The sequence below is a fragment of the Aedes aegypti genome, chromosome 1 (genome assembly GCF_002204515.2).
Source record: "Aedes aegypti strain LVP_AGWG chromosome 1, AaegL5.0 Primary Assembly, whole genome shotgun sequence".
NCBI classification, from domain to species: domain Eukaryota; kingdom Metazoa; phylum Arthropoda; class Insecta; order Diptera; family Culicidae; genus Aedes; species Aedes aegypti.
This window is the reverse complement of record NC_035107.1, coordinates 282,936,248-282,957,486: the sequence shown is the minus strand read 5'-3', so window position 1 is coordinate 282,957,486 and position 21,239 is coordinate 282,936,248. Positions and strand designations below refer to the sequence as shown.

The window sequence follows — 21,239 nt, the reverse complement described above, 5'->3', positions numbered from 1 at the left end:
CTTTCCCAAATAAAATTCGTTGTAAAATGTTATTCTTAACCGGTTTTCTGTCTTTGGCGAAGTCCATGAGAAAATGTTCTAACAATCAAACAATGCTAGTTAAAACGGTTCACATTTGATAATAACCAATCAATTTAATGCCATATTTACACACAATTCCACCCCAGGCCACATAATTATGTCAGTCAGGTGGAAGTCCCCGCTTCGCGTGTGATCATCGTGCGAACGGCAAGCAGCAACCCCGAACTACTCCACGAGTTTAACGGCATGTCTAATTAGGCGTTAAACCGTACATATATGCTACCCGAATAAACTCGCTCAAATAATCGAGTGATTTACCTACACGGTAAAAAATAAGCACCATGCTATCAATAGTTCTGCACTTGGATTTGCACTACTGTTGAATCTTGACAAAATCAAGGTAACAGCACTTGAATACAACGTTGCATGTTTTGATTTGAAATAAAAAAAAGTTAAAACAAACATTTCCGCCTGACCCAGATTTGAACCACCAACCTTCGGAGTGCAAGTCTAGTGTCTTACCTCGACACCAACTCGCATCTGTTGAAAGGAATTGAATTGACCTCAATCACTTTCTACAACGAGCTGTCAATGATTGCTCTCATACAAAAGACATGATGTTCAAAATCAACGACTTTTCACTTCAGAGTCTAGTTCTAGAGACAGTAGAGCAAATCCAAAGTTGAAACTCTTCAAATCATGGTGATTGGTGTTTTGAATTGAGTCAAGTGATCAATCTATTCAATCGAACGTGCTGATTTTTTACCGTGTATTCAAAAGTTAAACAACCGGGCCGTGTGGGGCCTAATGAGCACCGGATTAGTTCGGTTTGGGTAATGGAATGACTAATGAGCAATCATAACCACTGACTGACGAACTGTCATCGAGCAACAATGAGTCCCGTGCACGGAAATCACATCGATGACTGGGTGCCGTACTTTTCACGTTTGCGAATCAGGAAAACACACAATTGCGGGTGTCAAACTGCATTAACTTATTTCACAGTGGCGCATGGATGGATAAAATCTTCAACAGTTGTCTGTTAACAACTTGGAATGAACAAACTTGTTCTTTTTTGTCTGGAAAAAATTTCACATTCATGTTTTGCTAGGCCATGCCCAATTAGACAAAGAATATCATCCTGTTTCACAATTATGCGTAAAAATAGGTGAACTACCCTTAGCAACTTGTAACTCTGTTTTCAGTTTCGGTTCTATGTATGAACTGTCTTTTAATCTGTTTGTTCAACAAGGTAATCGATTTTGGATATTTTCGTAAATAGTTGGTAAATTATCCTATTCAATCAATTTATGGAAATTTTGAGAAGTCGTCCGACATTTGTATGAGGACGCGCCACTGTGCATCCTCTTCTCGTACAGACCTACATGCGTAATTGATATGATTAAGTCGTGTTAACAGCCTAATGAAGTTTCTCCGCCGGGTTGGGTTTCTCCCTTTCCCTGAAGGCATTTCTTTCACCGTGTCGCAATCAGAGCTTCCCCCAAGTGGGAGGAATAAGACTCCCTGGTCCGGGCATGACCTCGTTCATCCTCCAGTAACCGTATGTACTACACTACGGGGAGTCGCAAAACTGGAGCCCATCGACCAATACGGCGTACAAAAACATGGTGGCACGGTCGCAGTTCATTGGCCTTTGGGGTGTGCCGACGAAAGCAAAAATTCTCATATTGCTGCGAAGCAAAGCCGTGCTTAATGCCGACCACGACACCACAGCATTATTTGTGGGGCTCTCGCACACACGACCAGGGTGGCCAGGTTTACGGACTTCTCGGTAGTTCTACCAATTTGCAGATAAACTACCGGTATTCCAAATTTTCTTCTGATTATTATAATAAACCAAAGAAATTCTTTCGGAGATTTTATTATTGTTTTCGTAATTTTTTTTTCTCGAAATTTCAACCGAAATTAATACAACATTTTCTTACCTATAATAACTGTAAGTATTGTCAAAAAATTCTTGAAGAGATTTATCCTAAAATTCCATCAGAGGTATCTACTTCTAAAAAATGATCCAAAATTATAATTTTCTCTATAAATTGGCGCTTATATTGAGCTGTTCGATAATCCAATCCGCATGGTTATTAAATTAATTAACTCATTACGCGGTGTTAAGATGGATAAATTATGGGTGAAATTATGAAAAAAAATCCACGTGCTGGGATTTGAACCCCGGACTCTTGTATGCTAGACGAGCTACCGGACTACTTGGTGATCCAATAACTCAGTTGGTTACAAGTATAATGTAATATAATTTTCTCGAAAATTTCTCAAGGAAGTTTAAAACATATTCCTTCAGTGATTCTATCAAGAGTCATTTGGAGAATTTTCCAGAAATGTTTCCATTAGTTTTTCTCAGAGATTTCTGCAAAATTGTGCCAGGAAATGTTTGAAGAGTCAAGAGAGATTTCAAACTTCCTACCGTTAACTGTAATAAATCGTATCTCTGAAAGAGATTCTTTTGGGAATTCCAATCATATTTTCATCAAAAAAATATTATTGTTTTTTTTATGATTATTTTTCGGATAAAAGAATTACCGTTTTGATTTATATTACGGATACTTAAGGCCTCAGGGAAGTATAACACAGCATAGAGCACATAAATAAATAATTATCTATGATCATTCAGCGGTATAGAATATCGGAAGCCCTTAACTTTCGAATGATGGGTAAAGAATACGCATCCGCAAGTTGAATAATTTTAAATAATCGAAAATGTACGGCCTGTTCATGATTCTTATTGCGGACACTTCCTCACTTTTGCCTCATATTCCGGACTGTTCATGAAAATCATTATTAGAAAAATGAAATCATCAATTGAAATTGTTAAACGACTAAAAGGACATCTAAGGCAGTTGGGCATTAAAAATTTGCATGGATATTTATGGAAAAACCTTATTAAAACGAACCTCGAAAGTGTGCACTTTTGAGCTACAAAAATTGAAACATTTCGTGTGAAATGTTTCCCATACAAAGTAGAGTGTCCGGAATTTGAAGCTGTCCGTAATATGAATCAAAACGGTTTAGGGACAAAATGCCGAAAGACAAAACGTCGAAATCCAAAACGTCGAATGCCAAAACGTCGAATGCCAAAACGTCGAAAGGGACAAAACGTCGAAAGCAGTCATTTTTCCAGCGAATGTTTTTGGAACTAGCGTTGCTAAGGAAAAGAATCGTTGCGATGCGAACGACGTTGGAAACAGCAAAATTTATATTTTTTATCAAAGTAAGCATTAATGAAATTTTCAGTAAAATGTCAATATAACACCCATTTTCAACCAGAGAAGAAGCAGTGAAGCACTCCGAAAAACAAATTCGCTGCGTCTTTGGAGTCTCATAACGGCAAATGTAGAAAATCTCAATAGTAGTGTAAAAAAGTTGAAACGGGTGTGACAAGATGAAAGGCAAAGTTTTGAGCATGATTTCAACAAATATGAGCTGGCGTTTCTTCCCTGAAAGTTTGTATCATTTGTAAACTTGATGTTTCTAAACTGAAAATCTCATCTTTATTATATTTCACTTTGATAACTTACCAATTCATCTTATTCCAGCCGTATCAACTTGCCTCGGTGTACCTTACAATTTTTATTTTATTTGCACTTCGTGGGTGAACAAAATTTTAATTTCCACCAAAGCAATATGCCTCAGAATGTGTGAATTCCAACTGTTTCGTATGTTTGCAATGTGAGCATTTTGCATTGGAATCATTTTTTAGAAACAAAGTCTTTTCAAACGCTTAAATGATTTATTTGTTATCTTCTTAAAAATCAATACAGCTGGAAGGTAAATTGAGTTTGCTACTAGTTAAGTTATAAAATGATAAATAGTGTATTGTTTATTTTTGATAACTAGTGCCATCAATTTCATTAAATATACATCTGTATTTTTGATGATTAGTTAATTATTTATTCTTCAAAAATTTACTCATTCTTCTATCAAAAAGCTACAATCCAATCAATGTATTAACTTACTTTTCGAGAACAGATTTTTAATGTTTGACTAAAACTAGCACTTTGGTGAGATAATTCAATAATTATTTTATTACCCGGAGATATTTTTTTGCAATTACGACAAGTGTTAGCTATTTTCAATTTGATTTTTTATTATTTCTTCCAAGATCAGCTATAAATTACGATATCACGGTGATAAAATTGAAAACCAAATAAATTTCAATGCCTCTACTGTTTAAAACATTGTTTAATTTTCGAACGACAAACATTTTTATCGATTTTCTTCGTAATTATTATTACGCGAATAGGTCGACGTATTGCCACACATTCTCGTTTTTTTCGACGTTTTGGAATTGGACATTTTGTCTTTCGATGTTTGTCCTTTTGACGTTTTGTCCTTTCGACGTTTTGTCCCTTCGACGTTTTGTCCCTACGACGTTTTGTCCCTTCGACGCTTTGTCCTCTCGACATTTTGGTATTCGAAGTTTTGGCATTTGACATTTTGTCTTTCGACGTTTTGTCACCCAACCAATCAAAACGGTATTAAATTTCCCATGATTTCAATCGAAATTCAAACAGCCTTTTCTTACCTAGAATGTCTGTACCATTGTCATTACCATTGTACCAAGAATTCTTCAATGGATTTTTTCAAAAATTCTATCAGAACCTATTTCTAAAAAAATGAGGAAAAACAATTTTTTCTCAAAAATTTCTCGATGAGGTTCAACAAAATTTTCCTCCAGAGATTGGCCAAGAGCCCTTTGGAGAACTATCTCCCTTAGTTTTTCCATTTCCGCGAAATTGCGCCTGTAAATGTTTGAAACATTTCTCTAGAGGTTCTTCCAGAACTTCCGCTTATATCAAATTATTCGGGAACTTTTCCATTGACAAACTTAAAAATTAATTCATGGACATACCCTTGGTAAAATACTTTAAATATTTCCTCCAATATTCCCTGGAGGGTTTTTTGAGAAATCTGTGGGTCTATTAATGAATAAATTTTTAAAGGGGTTACAGAGAAATCCCAGGAGAAGCTCGAAGAATAAACTTTAAAGGAGTTATTGAAAGAGTTCTGTTGAATGCGGGAATTTGTTTTGTAAAAAAATCAAGAATATGTGCTCAGTGACATACTAACACCATTCCATTTTTATTATATAGATTAATGTATTGGAAGTTTTGAACTCTGTGATGGTTCCGGATCTAGGTCCAAATTTGTTCCTAGGGTATTTCGAAATAGAAATTATGGAAAAATGTAAAAAACTTCATCAAAAAAATCAATACAATGCGGTGACAGATTCCAAAAGTGCTTCGAATGGTCAAATCTGGAACCTCTTCCGCCATTATCGTGCGACGGCTTGAATTTAATGATTTTTCAACCAAAAATGAATTGACATTCTCTCATATTTTTCGTTTTCTTTCTGGTGTTACGTTTCAACCGGACCAGAGTCAGCTTCTCAACGAGCACTATCACTTTATTAATCTGAGAGTTGGCATTGAATATTGACAGGCAAAGCTCAAAGCTTTGAGCCAACCCTTCCCCTCTTTAAAAATGGCTTACTAAATTTTCACCACCTAATAAAATTTCAATCTTTTCGCTCCCTTTCGACGCCTATCCACCTATTCATTTCTATCATTTGCAAAAATCTTCTACAGACTCCCTTTAACTTTGAGTCGTATGACCGATGTAGCCACAACAAAATAGTAGGTAAAATTTTTGAAAAAACAGTATGGTTGCGACGCACTACTTCAAAAACTAGTGATGTCTTCCAAAACAGCATCACTAGGATGCGGCATATTTTTCAAAAGTTCTCCAAACCAAAAAATCTTGTTTTCTTTTGATTTCAAACCATATCAAATGTAAAACCTCAAAGTTAGAGCCATAGGTAGCGCAAGCGACTTGAAGGTTAGTTTTCTAGTTAATAAATATGATCTCCAGTATTTGTTAACCAATTTTAAAGCTTTTAGCACCATTATTACCAAAATTTAATTTATGCGAAGTTTGTAAGACATCAAATTTGACTAAAGTGGAAACTAGTCTTAGTTGAAAGTAGTACATTCCATTTTTTTCTCTTTTTAATGAAAAAAACATCTTTTTTTTAAATAGACACCGACATGTTAATGCTTCCAGTTCACCACACTAGACAACGGCCTAGCAAGCAACACTCAGTGACACAGTCAGAAAACATTCCTCTCGTAAAATTTTTCGACTAAAGGCGGAAATGGAACCATCACTCCTTGGCACGATGCGGCTAAATGCCTAACCGCACGGCTACGAAGCCGACACCTCTGTATGACCATAACTCCAAATCTTTCTACATGCTTTGAAGCTAGTTGAGTTGGTTTTTAACTGTGTATACAACACCTGAAACTAAAAAATAGTTTTGACTTAGTTATTAGACAAAAACTGCCAAAAAACATAATTTTTCACCGAAAATACCAAACTATATTTTTTTGCCAGTTTAACGATAATACTTAAGGTTGAACTGTTTTTTATTTCTAATTTGTTAATGCCCGCTGATTCGCCTTTTTGGCCTTCTAGAGCTATTATAAGGCTAATATAGTGCATGCAAGTTGTATTATAGCACTATATTGGCACGCCGGGCGAATTAAAGTGCTTTTTGGTTACTTGGGAAGTCAAAACAATTTATAATTAAATGTGTCGTTTAAAAACAACTAATTTTGCTTTAAAACAATGTAAGCAAATTTGGAATCGGCTGAGTATGCATGCAGTTATGGTCACACAAAAATCTATTTTTTAATAAAAATAGGAACAATTTAGGGAAAGCTACCTTTGACTAACACTAGCTTTAATTTTAGACAAAATTGATGGTTTACAAACTTTTAGTAATTATGATTTCAAAGAGAATGATGCTGAAAGTATTAAAATTGATTGGATAATAACAAAGTTATGGAGACTTCACTGAAGATCACATTTAATAACTCGAAAAATTACCTTCGAGTCACTTGCGCCCCCTCTAAATCTTATTTTTTTTTTACCGTGTTGGTTTGACTTTTCTTTTTCGATGTGATTTGCATTCAAAAAAGCACACGAATTTTTAGTTTTAAGAACTAAGCACCCTAAGCGACACGAGTGTTAGGCAAATATAGTTAACTTTTTACATGTTTTCATCGTTAACTAAAATTTATCGAAATGTTCATTTTTCCTGGTGGTAAAGTTACAGAATTAACGCCATCAAAATCTTCGTAACAAATGGAACTGCATTTGTATGTCACGAGTTAGCTTGAGAACTGGTCAACAGAATTGAATGAAGCTTTCTCTGTTTCGTTTATCAAGGGTCCCGACGTGTTCATGTAAACAAAAAGTCTATGGAATTCACCGGGAAAGATTGAAAGAAGCTGCCACTTTGTATGGGAGTCTTCGTAGTATTTCAAAATGGCCTGATGGATAGCAATGCATCGTTTGTTTTCCAAAATTTATCTGGACTATCGTTTGAAAAGGACCAAACTTTTTGCCCGATTTTTTTTTTCGATCGAAAAATGGCAACTCTTACAAGAGAAGTGTTGTATGAAAGACTTGTAAATACATAATTGGCTTGATTTTTAAATAAAAATACTAACAAAATCGTTTTTGTGGCCTACATTGAAAATAAAGGATTAAAATAAATGGTATTTTTTATATTTTAATGCAATTTTGTCTCAAGACGAATTCGATGTGAAATTGGTCAGTCACAGAACTCGACCAGCTTCAATTCCCAGAGAATTTTGTACATGTTTTCGGTATGGTAGAATAAGAGTTTTCCATGGAAAAAATCGATCATTTTGACTCAAGAATAACTTTTGAAACTGGCGTATAAGTTTTTGCATGAAATTTATTCGAAAAATTATAACTTCGGTACTGTTGATTTTAGAGAAAAATGTTCTATGAAGAAGTCGTAGTGAACCTTTTGGGCTACAAGAAAAAAATACTAATTTGGAATAAAAAAGTTTTCCTAAATCAACTTTTGGTCGACTTTCAAGATTTTTTGTTTTTGTCATTCTGATGATAAAATAAGAATCTTGAAATTATTTTAAACCATAATGATAATCATGATCATCTCGCTAGAAGCAGCATTTTCAAGTTCAATACAAAATATATCAATTAAATGATAAAATAGGCTGGTTTTATTAGTTATTCGAAATTTGTCATCAAAAACAATACGTTTCCGAGAGTTGAGGCCATTTTTTTCTCCACTTACTTATTTTTCCTGATGGAGAACTGCGAATAACTAATGAAAATGGCTAATTTTATTATTTACCTAATATTTTGCATTAAACTTGTTATATGGCTCGAAAATGGCTACTTCTACAGAGGTGATCATGGTAATCATTATGGTTTAAAATAATTTGAGGACTCTTATTGTATCATCAGAACGTGTTTATTTTGACAAAAAAAAACAATATTTAGAAAATCTATCAAAAGTTGTTCTTAAAAAACTTTTTTATTAAAAATTTCTCCATCAAAAAACTTTGTCTCAAACATCTGTTTCCTACTTAGTTTCTATGGTAAATATTTAGAATATATAAAAAATGTGTTTTCGTGTAATTGAAAATTTTAGTTTTATTTTTGAATTTTGAATAAAAATTATTTTTTTCAGTGTATATTGGTTAACCAGTTCCCTAAAATTTTTTGGTCAACCAGTTCCCTAAAATTTCTCCATAGAACATTTTTCTCTAAAATCAACAGTATCGGAGTTAGTTTGTTTTGTAAATAAATTGCATGCAAAGATTTATAGGCAATTTTCAAAAGTAGTTCTTGAGTCAAAATGATCGATGTTTCTATAAAACAAACACTTATTCTACCATACCTAACACATGTGCAAAATTCAATCCAAATCGAATATTATGGAGCACGATTTTTGTTATTTTTTTCTACTAATTCTGGATGGTATTCGTTTCAAGATGTTAACTACCAGCCGTCTAAACATGGCATCCATTTCTAACAAAAACTTTTTCATGCCTTAAATAATATGTTTTTGGCGTGCCATTTAGTCTAATCAGTTAACAATTAATAACCGAGAATTCCATATAAAAAATTGTCTCTTAGGACACCCTAATCTCTATGTCAGGATTTCCCAACCGGTGGTCACGGCCCCTAGCGTGGCGACTTTTCAAGGGGACCGCTAAGCCATTGCGAATAAGTGGCGTTTTACTTGATTGATGAATAAATGCGAGATATCTCATAATAAGTTTGTTAGAAGAAAACATTTGATGTTTTAAACATTATTCAAATTTCTTTTTTTTTTTTTTGAGTTATAGCAAATATTGATAGGGATTGTAATCGAGAATTAGTGTGAGCTTGAAAAAGAAACTAAGATCGTTTCTAGAGGTAAACATAGGAAATTTTTGAAGTATATGCTGCTTAATCCTGGTTAGTTATGAATTTGCAAGTTTACTGGTGAGATCTTCGTAAAAATTGCTCTGTTCCCTGGCAGTTATCGACAGGATTGAAAAAAAACTTGCCCTGTTTCCATTCCAACCACTTCGGCTGATATTTGTAAAAGACGGCATCCACAAATTACGTAACGCTCTAGGGGGAGGGGGGAGTAGGCTCAAGCGTTATGGCTCACACAAAAATTTGCTCCTTAAAAGCCAATCAGAAAGTCCGATACAGTATTAATAGATATTATGTTTTGCCAGGACTTCTTGATTTTCTGGTTAAGTTATTGGGTAAATTTTGTGCAACTTTTCAGACAATTTTGTGAAGCTCGACACAATATTTAGTGCACTTCTGTGAATGGCTTATCATTTATTGCCGCCACTTTTGATTTACTTTAGAAGGTAGTTTTGGAGATTTCTTGAAAGCTACAGGGCTAAAAACTACCTAATTGCCATCTATGCGTAGATAAATTTCTGATCAATTGGTGACAAAATGTTTTTTTAACTTATTTGTTTATTTGGCAGGCTCAAGCGCCGACAGGCATAACGGAGCCGAATTCATTTGATTTGGTTTACGAAATCTGTTTGCTTCTTAAACATCTATGTTAGTTTTGGGGAACCGTAAAACTCGCGGTTTGGTCGAGGTTAGGGAATACAATTATCTTTTGGGAAAGGATGGGATTTGAGGGTTGCTTTATAAACAACTGAATTATTACCGTTCTAAATCTTCCGTAAATTCGTTACACGCCTTAATCTGCGTACTCACAAAGTGCACCCCAATAAGGTAAACAAAAACTTAGTGCTACGACAAAAGAAGTTTGGTAGACTATTGGTGAAAATCTTACTAGACTACTCCAAATAATTATAACAGCATCTACACGTTATCTGTGGTTAATTTCAAACGTGAGTTTTTGGTACGCCAACCAAGTGACAAGTATTCATATGTGACAAATCATTATGAGATCTTTGGGAGGTTTGCATGAACATTGATTTCAAAAGCACTCATTTTTTGAGGTCCGCGAGTTATTTGTAGAACTTTAGAGGGGGGCGCAGCTTCGAAGGTTGGGAGCTTTTTTTATTCATTGTTATAAGTGTAATAAACTAAGATGACTTCAATAACAAAATAGAGATAGAATTCGAAATAGATGATAAAATTGTTTGAAAAAAGAACATTTACTGAAATCAATAAATAAATTTTCCTTCTTTTCTTCTGGTCAATATTCAGCTTAATTACATTAGGCGTCTTTTTTTAATCAAGGAATTAAGAATCATAATTACTTTAGATCATCTCATCGAACTGGAAAGCCGGAAGACGGATATCTCTGCGGAACACGTTTTTGTCTCAGCCCCAAAATAGGCTATTTACTTAACTAAGGGTTGCTGAATCTACTGCCGTTTTCAAAATTACCAGAGCCCGTCTAGTTTTTGTGATATTAACAAAATTTGACTATATCAGCAAACTTGCATGCAAGTTTGCCAGCTTGTATGTCAATTTATTAGCTTTATTTGCCACGGAATTTAAACTTCATTTGCATCAGAATACTTATCAACAAAGTTGATACTCAAAAGTTGTTTTTTGCTGGTTTAGCATATAACGAAGAATTTTGTATGGAGACAAGAGATTAAAAAATTCGATTAAATCTAAATTTAGTCAAGCAATTACAACCAAATTATATCAGAAATCAGAAATGAAACACAAAAAGAATTGATAAATCATACTTTTAATTTCATGTAAACTGATAGCTACGAATTCCGAACCTATCGATAACGCAAAAAAAAAACCTGGCAACCCTGCACACAACAACCCGCGCCCATTTGGAGGTGCCATATATCAACACTTGTTGAAACAGAAGACCTTCCCGTGTGCCCCACTGCCCTGTCACTGCGCCTCCTTCCGACGGTTCGCTTGACTCAGTAATTACGGTGTGCCTACCGTGTGTATATTTCTGTTTGGCTTATTTTATATGCCATTCTCGCACCCGCACCGCGTCTTACTGCAGTCCGCGTAGTAGCTAAGTGGCAAATTCGGCACTGAATTGTGTGCTCCATCGGGTATAGCGAACGGAAGGAAACCGACTGACTGACGGACTGCAAATGCAAAACCAAATTTGGAGTGTCCGGAAGCCTTCGGCGACTTGTTGGCAACTCGTCGTCGCTTGCGTACTCTTGATAAGAACCCCCTAAATCAGTCGGTTTGCGCTACCTGCCACACATCAGCTGATCGGATTCGGCAAGCCGTGCGCAGATAACTGACGTTTCGCAGACCGATTCGGGAAGCCGGCAGTGTCAATTTGGTGATAAGTGTTGCACAATCGAATCGTTTATACAACACCCCTCGAAGTGAACGCGAGCTGATAAGGGTGCGTTGTGGCTTATCGCCTTGACCGACTCTGCTACCTACTCAGCCGGAGTTCAACGTGGTGTCGATGATGGCACTCGATGGAGGAATTACTTCCGAGCAAAGCGCGCTGATAATGTGCTGATTACTTTGTAATTTGAAAGGGGCGTGAATCATTTGCGAAGTCACGTGAGGGCAGAGATTCGAACGAAGCCAGGGGGCGATGGCCTTTCAGATTCTTCAGATAATCGAATGTGGGGCCTTCCTTAGACGAGTAATCCGCGGCTACAAAGCAAAGCCATGCTGAAGGTGTCTGGGTTCGATTCCCGGACGGTTCAGGATCCTTTCGTAACGAAAATTTCCTTGACTTCCCTGGGCATAGAGTATCATCGTACTTGTCACACAATATACGAATGCAAAAATGGCAACTTTGGCAAATAAGCTCACAGTTAATAAGGCTGATACAAATATTAATTTTCTTTTATGTCACCCCCCCTTCAAAAATCCGAAAATTTTGAAGGGGAGAAAAAAAAGATTAAACATTTTTTTGACATTTTTTGATCCAGATGACTATTGGAAAAAGTTCAACAACTATCGTTACGTATAAAAAATCGAAAAAATATTTTTTTTTTTTCATTTTTATTGTTTTGTTTCTTATTTATTTTTATTCCTCCTCCCCCCCCCCCCTCGTACCTTCCAAGTGGTATCGGACATAAAAGAAAATTAATATTGGTATCAGCCTAACTGTGTAAGTGCTCATTGAACACTGAGCTGGAAAGCATGCTCCGTCCCAGTGAGCAAGAAGCAAGAAGAAGAGGAAGATATCTACTCCCTTGAAAGCCAGAAATCTCGGAGGGGAAATAAGCTTTTTCTACCAGAAGCGCAATTGAATCTGATAAGCTCCAAACACGTTCACGAATCATTTTGGCTTCGTTTACTCGTGAGCACGACAGCTGCGAGTAAATCAGCGCGCGCTCAGCTCGCGAGCATTTTGTTTTGTTTTTATTCAGATCCAGCAGACATATTCGCCACTTTCCATCACTGCTCATCAGTTGCAATTTGAGTCGCTTGAGTCGGTTAACAATTGAGCGATAAAATTTGGTTATGACTTTTACGGTTATCATCATTTGAAAATTTACAATATTAAAAAAACATTCCAAACACCCGTTTTCCCTAATCTCAATTATCCCACGATTTGAAACTTACCTCCGTATTTATCCATGTAGTGGTGCATACTGTCAATGTACTTCATGATTAAGGCCATTTTGTGTGTGTGGGTTTTGTTTGTTCCTTAACTAAACTGCAAAAGAGAAAAACGAGAGGAAAACAACATACCATTAGATTTGTGATAATGGAGAGCGCGAGCAAGTACATTAAAACCATTAAGGTCACCGTGATGTCTGGAGTGCGATTTGGGTTAGTCGTTTTGTTTTGTCGTTTTATGGTGTATATTTCCACTTCGGTCGTAAAAATCACAACTTAACCACCACACTCCGCCCCCGGCTTTGATTTGTGTTTAGAACTTGTTTGCATGTCTCGACGCACTTTTGGAGTTATCGCCAGCATCAGTTGAATGCTAGTATACGTCTGCAAGGACGAATCAAAGTTTATTCTTGGCATAAGATAGATGCGAATAAAGGTTGTCAGAAGCTGAAAAACGATTTTTTTTCCTTTATATGGAAACATCTTTATAAGATTTATTTTTAAATTCGGTACATTCATAGTTAAATTGACGATTTTAGAACATTTTTTGAATCATTCAAATACCATTTATGAACAGTATAAGATTATTATTATTATTATTATTTATCTTTATTTAGGCGGCTTTTCGCTCTTGGCGAGTTCGCAACACATAAAATATAAGATAATTAAGCTAGAACTTTTTCAAATGTTAACGAAATCAATTTCGATTGATGCCTTTCATATGGCATATTGATATCATCTATCAGTAGAATAGCGACTTTGTTTGGCTAGTTTGGTTAAATATTTTTTTGCGTTATTTTTTTTTAAATCACACTAAAGTGGGAAAAGGTTTCCTAACAATGGTAGAATCTGTAAACGTATAAATCAATCATGGTCATTTTTATGAACCACAAATTTATAAATAAAAAAAAACGCTTCAGTAATTTACAATTTTTAAAACACTTCTTTCATAACAAGCCGGTGAAGACATTATTTTAGAAAAAAATCATGTTTGTTCATTACTACATTTATACATTACTATCAAATGTAGTAGGAGAAGTTTTCATACTTGTTCTGTTTGGCTTTAAAAAAGACTTGTTTTTTTTTTAATTATTGAGCTGAAATCGAATTCAGGTTAACTTCTGCGTTCATGAGTCCTCTCATGGCGTAGTGGTAACGCGCCCCAACTAGAGATCGGGGAGTCGTGAGTTCGATCCTCACTGAGAAGACATGTAACTTTTTCGCAAATCTTCACATCAATTTGTCCATCAAATCCAATTGCAAATTATATGTAATGTTTAGCTTTTCGGTAGTTGTTTAAAAAAGAGTTAACCTGGCAATTTGTAACTTTCACTCAGAAACGTAGTCCTATGTCAATTTTTTACACATCGTCCCAGAAGTTGTAAGGAAAAAGCAAAAAATCCCACTGTGCGTTAGTCGTCGGCAAAGGCAAGTTCGCCGCCCCACTCCACTTCCGCCGTGACCAGATTTGAATGAAGCCGGAAAACTTCGGCGGACGGGGCACCGAAAGGGAAAACACATCGTAACCCGACCAGACAAAGGAAACAAGATTAAAACAGAATGTGTTTCTTTTTATATGATTTTTCAATATAACCAGTTGTTATAAAACATTTACGGGTAGTAGTCAAAAAAAAAACAAAAATTTTAACAAAATTTGTATGAAATAAAACATAAATAGAACAAATCCTATTGTAATCATAACAAACTTATTACAGAATGTTGGAGCACATTCTGTAATAAGTTTGTTATGATTATAATAGGATTGTGTCAAAATAAAAAAAAAATATATACCAAATTATGTTAATGTACATAACTTCGAATGTGGTTTACAACAAATGTACAAATGTGATGTCAAGAATGTAACAAATTTTGTTATAAATATGTTACAAAAAATGTTGCAACATAAAAAAAGATGGATAACAACAAAATTGTCTCAACTTCTTTTTTTCACTGACGAATTCCATGTCAAATCGGTCACTCACAGAACTCAACCATGTTCGATTTGCAGTAAATTTTGTACATGTGTGTGGTATGATACAATTAATGTTTTCCACAGAAAAATCGACCATTTTGACTCGAGAACAACTTTTGGAAACGGCCTATACATTTTTGCATGCAACTTATTTGAAAAAATGTAACTTCGAAACTGTTGACTTAAGAGAAAAATGTTCTATGAAGAAGTTGTAGTTAACCGTTTGGCCTACAAGAAAAAAAATATACACTGAAAAAATATGTTATGATTTTTCATGAAAAAATCAAAAATAAAACTAAAGTTTTAAATTACACAAATATCCCAATGTTTGCGCTCACATTACGGACGGCATCATCGGTTGCTGTTTCGCACCAACCGAGCGGCGTGCATACAAAAGTTGATTCATTCAACTTTCGTATTGTTCATTTCCCGCCTATCCTTCTGCGTTATCATCAGCCCAGCGTGATGCTTCTCTGCTTTGGCGGCAACATCCAAGCGCGCCAAACTACACAAAGCAGAATGCGCGAAAGTGATATTGTTTTCCGTACTGTGCACCTATAAAAGGTGCACCCGATTTGTATATAGGATACAGTTTCTCTCGTTCCCCACCGAGTAGGCACGCTGCCTCTCGGTGGCAATAAAGTTTCAATTAGTTTGAAATCGAGTTTGTCCTTCATCGTCGTCGTTCCCGCTATCGTTCCACCACACAACGTAGGGCTCCATCTCCAATCAAACACCCAATTATAATATTTTTCAAATTTTTCCCATAGAATGTTGATAGTAAACTGATGTTTGTGACAAAGTTTCATGATGGAGAAATTTTTAATAAAAAAGTTTTTCTGAGAACAATTCTCGGTCGATTTTCAAAATTTTTGTTTTTTTTTTCAAAATAAATACGTTCTGATGGTACAGTAAGAATCTTGAAATGATTTTAAACCATAATAATTATATGAATAATTTATGTAGAAGTAGCCATTTTCGAATAATATCGAGTGCAATGCAAAAAATATTATTTAAATATTAAAATAGGCCATTTCCATTAGTTATTCGCATTTCTCTATCAATAATAATACGTTTTCAAGAGTAAAGACCATATTTCTTTCCACTTACTTATTTTCCTTGATAGAGAATCGCGAATAACTAATGGAAATGGCCTATTTTATTATTTATTTATAGGCGATTTTCAAAAGTTATTCTTTAGTCAAAATGATCGATTTTTCTATGGAAAACATTTATTCTACCATACCAAAAACATGTGCAAGATTTAATCCAGATCAAAGACTATCAAAGACGATTTTTATTTTTTTGGACTCATTCTGGATGGAATTCGTCAACTGGTGTTAATAGAAATGTGTTACAATCTTGTTATCCGATTCTGGTCGGGAAAGGGTGCGATGCTCGGAAACGGTAGGAGCACTAAAGCCGCCTCCCGATGACGGACGATTTATGTACCCGGTGTTTTATTGGTTCAAGTTTTATGCGTTTGTTGGAGGTGCTTGCTCAACGCTCATAGTAACGAACGATGGCGCACAGTGGCCCGAATCAGACCAAAATTTACAAAACAAAGTTCGGTAATTCTTTTATTGACATTTTTCCTTGATTTCTTCAAAATTATTACTGAAATTCACAATCAAACTCTGATTAGTTCGATAACCTTTTGACAAATGGAAGAAAATCAGAACAAACCGTTCGAGGTTGTGTCATTTTTAACATACTTTGTTACGAGTATAGTTTTGTGCTCCAAATACAGTAATGTCCCGATTTTGCTGCATTTAGGGTTGACAAGACTTAAAGACTTAAATTTATGATTTTGTTAATATAAACATCATTTTTTACTTTCATTTTCTATGTACCATAATCCAAGGTAACATTGATAAGTTTCTTAAGTTAATTATTAAGAATTTAAAATTTCAAAAATTCCATTTTTAGATGATTGTATAGACGTGGCCAAAGTCATAATTGACTTTATGCACCCAATATTGCCAGTATAGATGTGTTTAGTCTAATTAAAATAAATATAATTTTTAGGTTGACAAAATCGGGAAAAAAGGATGCTAAACTCGAGGGTATACAAAATTGGGTCAAAAGGCTGCTAAAATCGGGGGTAGATAAAATCGGGGGCTGACAAAATCGGGTCATTACTGTAAAAAAAATGAAAAAAAAAAACAACTTTATTTGTCTCTTGGGAGATGACAAATAAAGTTGTTCTTTTTAATATATTTGGAGCATTCTACGAAACTCATAACAAAGTTTGTTAAAACTGACAAAACGTCGAAAGGTTGGTTCTGATTTTCCATTTGTCAAAAAGTCATGGAACGTATCAGAGTTTGATAGTGAATTTCAGTGACAATAATTCGTTAACGAAAGCTAACTAAGTTCAAACTTGTGTCAAGATCGTATGTAGGTATTTTGACGTATTTTTTAAATTTTGTTCACTAAATTTTTGCTCAAAGCTGAAATAGTTTTCAAAAACTACACTAAGAAACATTATGACTAGAATTACCGCTCGTATTATTGTTATACCACATTAAAAAATGCATTTTAATATGATAGACATTGATCTTTGACCAAAAAGAAAAAAATAGTTTTTGAAAGTTATTTTGTCAAATTTACAGTAAACGTCGAATTTTCGTTTAAGTGATCATTTTTATCAAATTTGCTAAGGAATACAATTTTGTCAATAGATTAGGATTTTCAAATTATTCGAGCAAAATTTTGACTTATGGAAAACTTTTTTGTTGAGTACGACCACTATGCAACGGTGGGAGGTAGGGTTTTAGGTAGATGGGTAGAATAGTTGGCACAGTTAGATAGCAATCAAGAAGGGTATCGGACGCCCCTCAGAGAAGAAGCGTGCTTCGAATGCACATAGAGTAGATATGACACGAATGCCGACGACATGTGGGTGCGTTTTGCGTATTTACTCCGATGAGGTGGCGGGCCGAGTGGAACTGAAAGTTGTTATCAAACATCATGAAATAAAAAAAAAAGTTGTTTTTATGGTATATTTGTAGCATACAACTAAACTCATAACAAAGATTGTTGAAAGTGATGGAACATCCAATAATTTGTTTTGATTGTCCATTTGTCATTAGGTTATCGAAATTATCAGAGTTTGATAGTGAATTTCAGTGACAATCATTCGTTAACGAAAACAATTTAAGTTTAAGATGTCAGAACAAAAAAATTGTGTCGAGTTGATCTTATACCGTAAGTATTTTGACATTTATCTAATGATATTTTTACAGTTTTTGTGAATTTCTCGAGACCAGTGCTGTAAATATTCAACATATTTTGCGACGTTCGTTTCACTTCCATCGTTAGATGTCAAATAATTTCCCTACACTCATCCACTACCGTCACCTCTCACACGCAACACGAGCGGAAGAATGAACATCGAAAAAAAAAACAAAAAGTGTAGAATGAATGTCGTCTAACACGATGACATTTTTCATAAATCATGAATTTCGGCATAGCTTTCAGAAATGTCCGATCATAAACAACAAGAATCCTGCTTGTTATGTCGAATTTGACACACCTACACTGAAAGTAGCTCGTATAACGAAAAACAATGGTCAGCTGCATTCAATTGACATTTTTCTTTCACACGTTCATTTGATCGCTCGTGTTGTGAATGTTGAGGGCAAACGCTGTCCAATGTCAACGGGTTGACTACCGTGATTTCTAACAATACAGCCTTTCTATGAAAAACCGGTCTAGTGAGTCACCGAATTCCGTGAAAATTTGCTATTTTGTTCCATATCCGGAATAAGGATACATGTGTTTTGGGATGTTTTTGATTAGGATGACCATTTCCAATATAGGGTGACCAAAAAAATCGCGACTTTGCTAAATTTTAATTTTTTTATAAATCAGAATTTTTGAACCGCTTGACCGATTTTCAATTTTCTTGGATGAAATGAAAGCTAAAAATTTTGACTTATTTAAGAATAATTTGAAATTTCACAAAAAATGTTTTTTTTTTACATGAAAAAATCGATAATTTCCGTTTTTTTCGTGTTTTGAAGGCGTTGAAACCAAAAGGGCTATTGCTGTTCTCATTTTTTCTTGAAAGTTCAGAAAATTTCACGTTTACTGTAAGCGATGTATGTTTTTTAGTTTTTGAGATATATTTTGTTATAAATAAAATATCAGTAATTTTTTATCGGCGCATTAGATTTTTTATTTTTAAAAAATCATAACTTTTGCACAGCTCAACTGATTTCCTATCTTTTTTTATGGAATGAAAGCTTAAGATTTCAACTTTTCAGAAAAAATATAAAACTCTGATTTTTTTTTTCACATGAAGACATTTCAAAATTTCTTAAATTATTTTTTTTTCAAACTTGAACTTTCAAGAAAAATTGAGAACAGCAATAGCCCCTTTGGTCCCAAGGCCTTCAAAATACGAAAAAACGGAAATTTTGGATTTTTATTATGTAAAAAAACAATTTTTGTTAAATTTTTGTATTTTTTTTAATCAAAATCTTTAGCTTTTATTTCGTTCAAGTAAATTAAAAATCAGTTAGTGGATCGAAAGTTATGATTTTTTTAAATAAAATTTTGCAGAGTGGCGATTTTTTTTGTCATCCAATTTTGGAAATGGTCACCCTAATCAAAAAAATCCAGAAACACGTGTATCCTTATTTCGGATAAGGATCAAAATAGCAAATTTTCACGGAATTCGGATCGATTTTTCATGGAATGGCTGAATAATGCTCGTGACATTACGACTAGAATTACATCAATTCAGTCAAAACTTTTTCAGGAATTAATTCAGGTCTATGACCATAATTTTCTTCAAGAATTACCCCGAAGATTTCTGAGGATTGACGGTCATAGTGATTTCTTACGGACTTCATGAGCTCTTCATTCAAGTATTTCGTTCAAGATACGATCAAGAAACCATCAGAAATTCCTTCAACAAAAATCAGCAAATCCAAATATTCTTTCAGAAATATCGATGAGAATCCAAGGATTTCTTAGAATTCCTACAAAATTTCTCTAAGATTTCAACCTAGATTTTATGTAAGAATTCCTTCAGGAATGAGACTAGTGATTATTGTAAAATAAAATCAAAATAATTGTTCAGGATTTTTTTTAAAGTTATTCAAATCTTCATTCAAAATTATTTGCTAGATTTCCAAAGAAATTTTGAAGAAATTCCTGAAAAAGACACTCAAATTTCTCAGCATCCAATCCCTGTTCATGAGAAATCCTTGGTCTCTTTTATTGAGGAAATCCTCGAAACGTTTCTTATAGATTTGCTTGAATAACCGAGGGGAATTTTTTTAAACAACTCCTGGAAGAAACTTTGTACGAATTCTTGAACAAATCTATGAAAATGGCTGGAATAAAACTGAAAAAAATGGCATGGGAACGCCTTAAGGGTTTCTTGTAGGGTTTCCTGTAGAAGTCCTTAATAAAACTTTTTCAAACAAATCTGTAATAATGAATGAATCACAGAAGGTTTCAATTAGACGAGAAATCACAGATATATGGACCAAACACTTGTGTGTGATTTTGAGGAGGTGGCCCCATTCTTTTGCATTGGAGTGTAAGTTTACAATGTCAGAGCAAAAGTTGCATCCAATTTAACAGCACATTTGCTCTAATAAAGTTGAAGGCCGAGCTGAATTAAAAGTTGTTATCGAACAACTGAACATCATAGGAACGAATTAAAGTTGTAATGTTATCATTTTTACAACAAATCACGAAATTCATAACAAAATTTGTTCAAACAGCAAAATTTTATTGTTGATTTTTCATTTGTGAAAAAGATCATCGTACTTATCAAAGTTTTGTAGTAAATCCTAGTGACAATCGTTCGGTTATGAAAATGGAATAAGATCGAAACTTCAGAACAAAATTGGCTCCGAATTTAACTACCCTTTTTAACTCGGGTTCCTTCCCATGCAATGCAGAGCCCGCCTATGAATCGATAAATTCCGAACAGACCCACATTTGAAACGTGATGATTAGCACTGTGATGAGTGAGGGAATTCTTCGCACTGTCATTGCGCCGTTTAGTCCCATATGTACAAAACAACCAATTGATTATGATGTTCTTTGCCGAGGCATCATTAACCATAATAATGACATAGCAGCAGTCGTCGTCGTCGCCGAAGCAAAAAAAAAAACTTGTCAAGACCTCCCGCCCATTCTGACCTGACGTTCCGATCGGGCCAAGTTCCAATCCCAATCATTATCATTATCGTCACCGATGACCCCCCTGCCCTCACACAAAACCAGGCCACATAATAAAGGTAAAGTTTCAATTAATCAAATTAACTCCTGTTTTCCTTCGGTTCTTCCGTTGACTGAATGACTGACTGACGGACGGTAGCAGTTGATACGATCG

At 34.7% G+C, this 21,239-nt stretch overlaps 1 protein-coding gene across 4 annotated transcripts in view; it reads right to left on the bottom strand.

The window, feature by feature from the left end:
* Positions 1-21,239, bottom strand: part of LOC5569887 (elongation of very long chain fatty acids protein AAEL008004) — a 222,093-nt gene that overhangs the window by 74,798 nt on the left and 126,056 nt on the right. For all 4 annotated transcript variants that reach the window (XM_021837997.1, XM_021838001.1, XM_021837999.1 and 1 more), the window contains one exon: positions 12,910-13,003. In XM_021837997.1, the coding sequence (XP_021693689.1) occupies positions 12,910-12,967 (58 nt within the window). In that variant the 5' untranslated portion in view covers positions 12,968-13,003. The remainder of the gene's footprint in view (positions 1-12,909; positions 13,004-21,239) is intronic.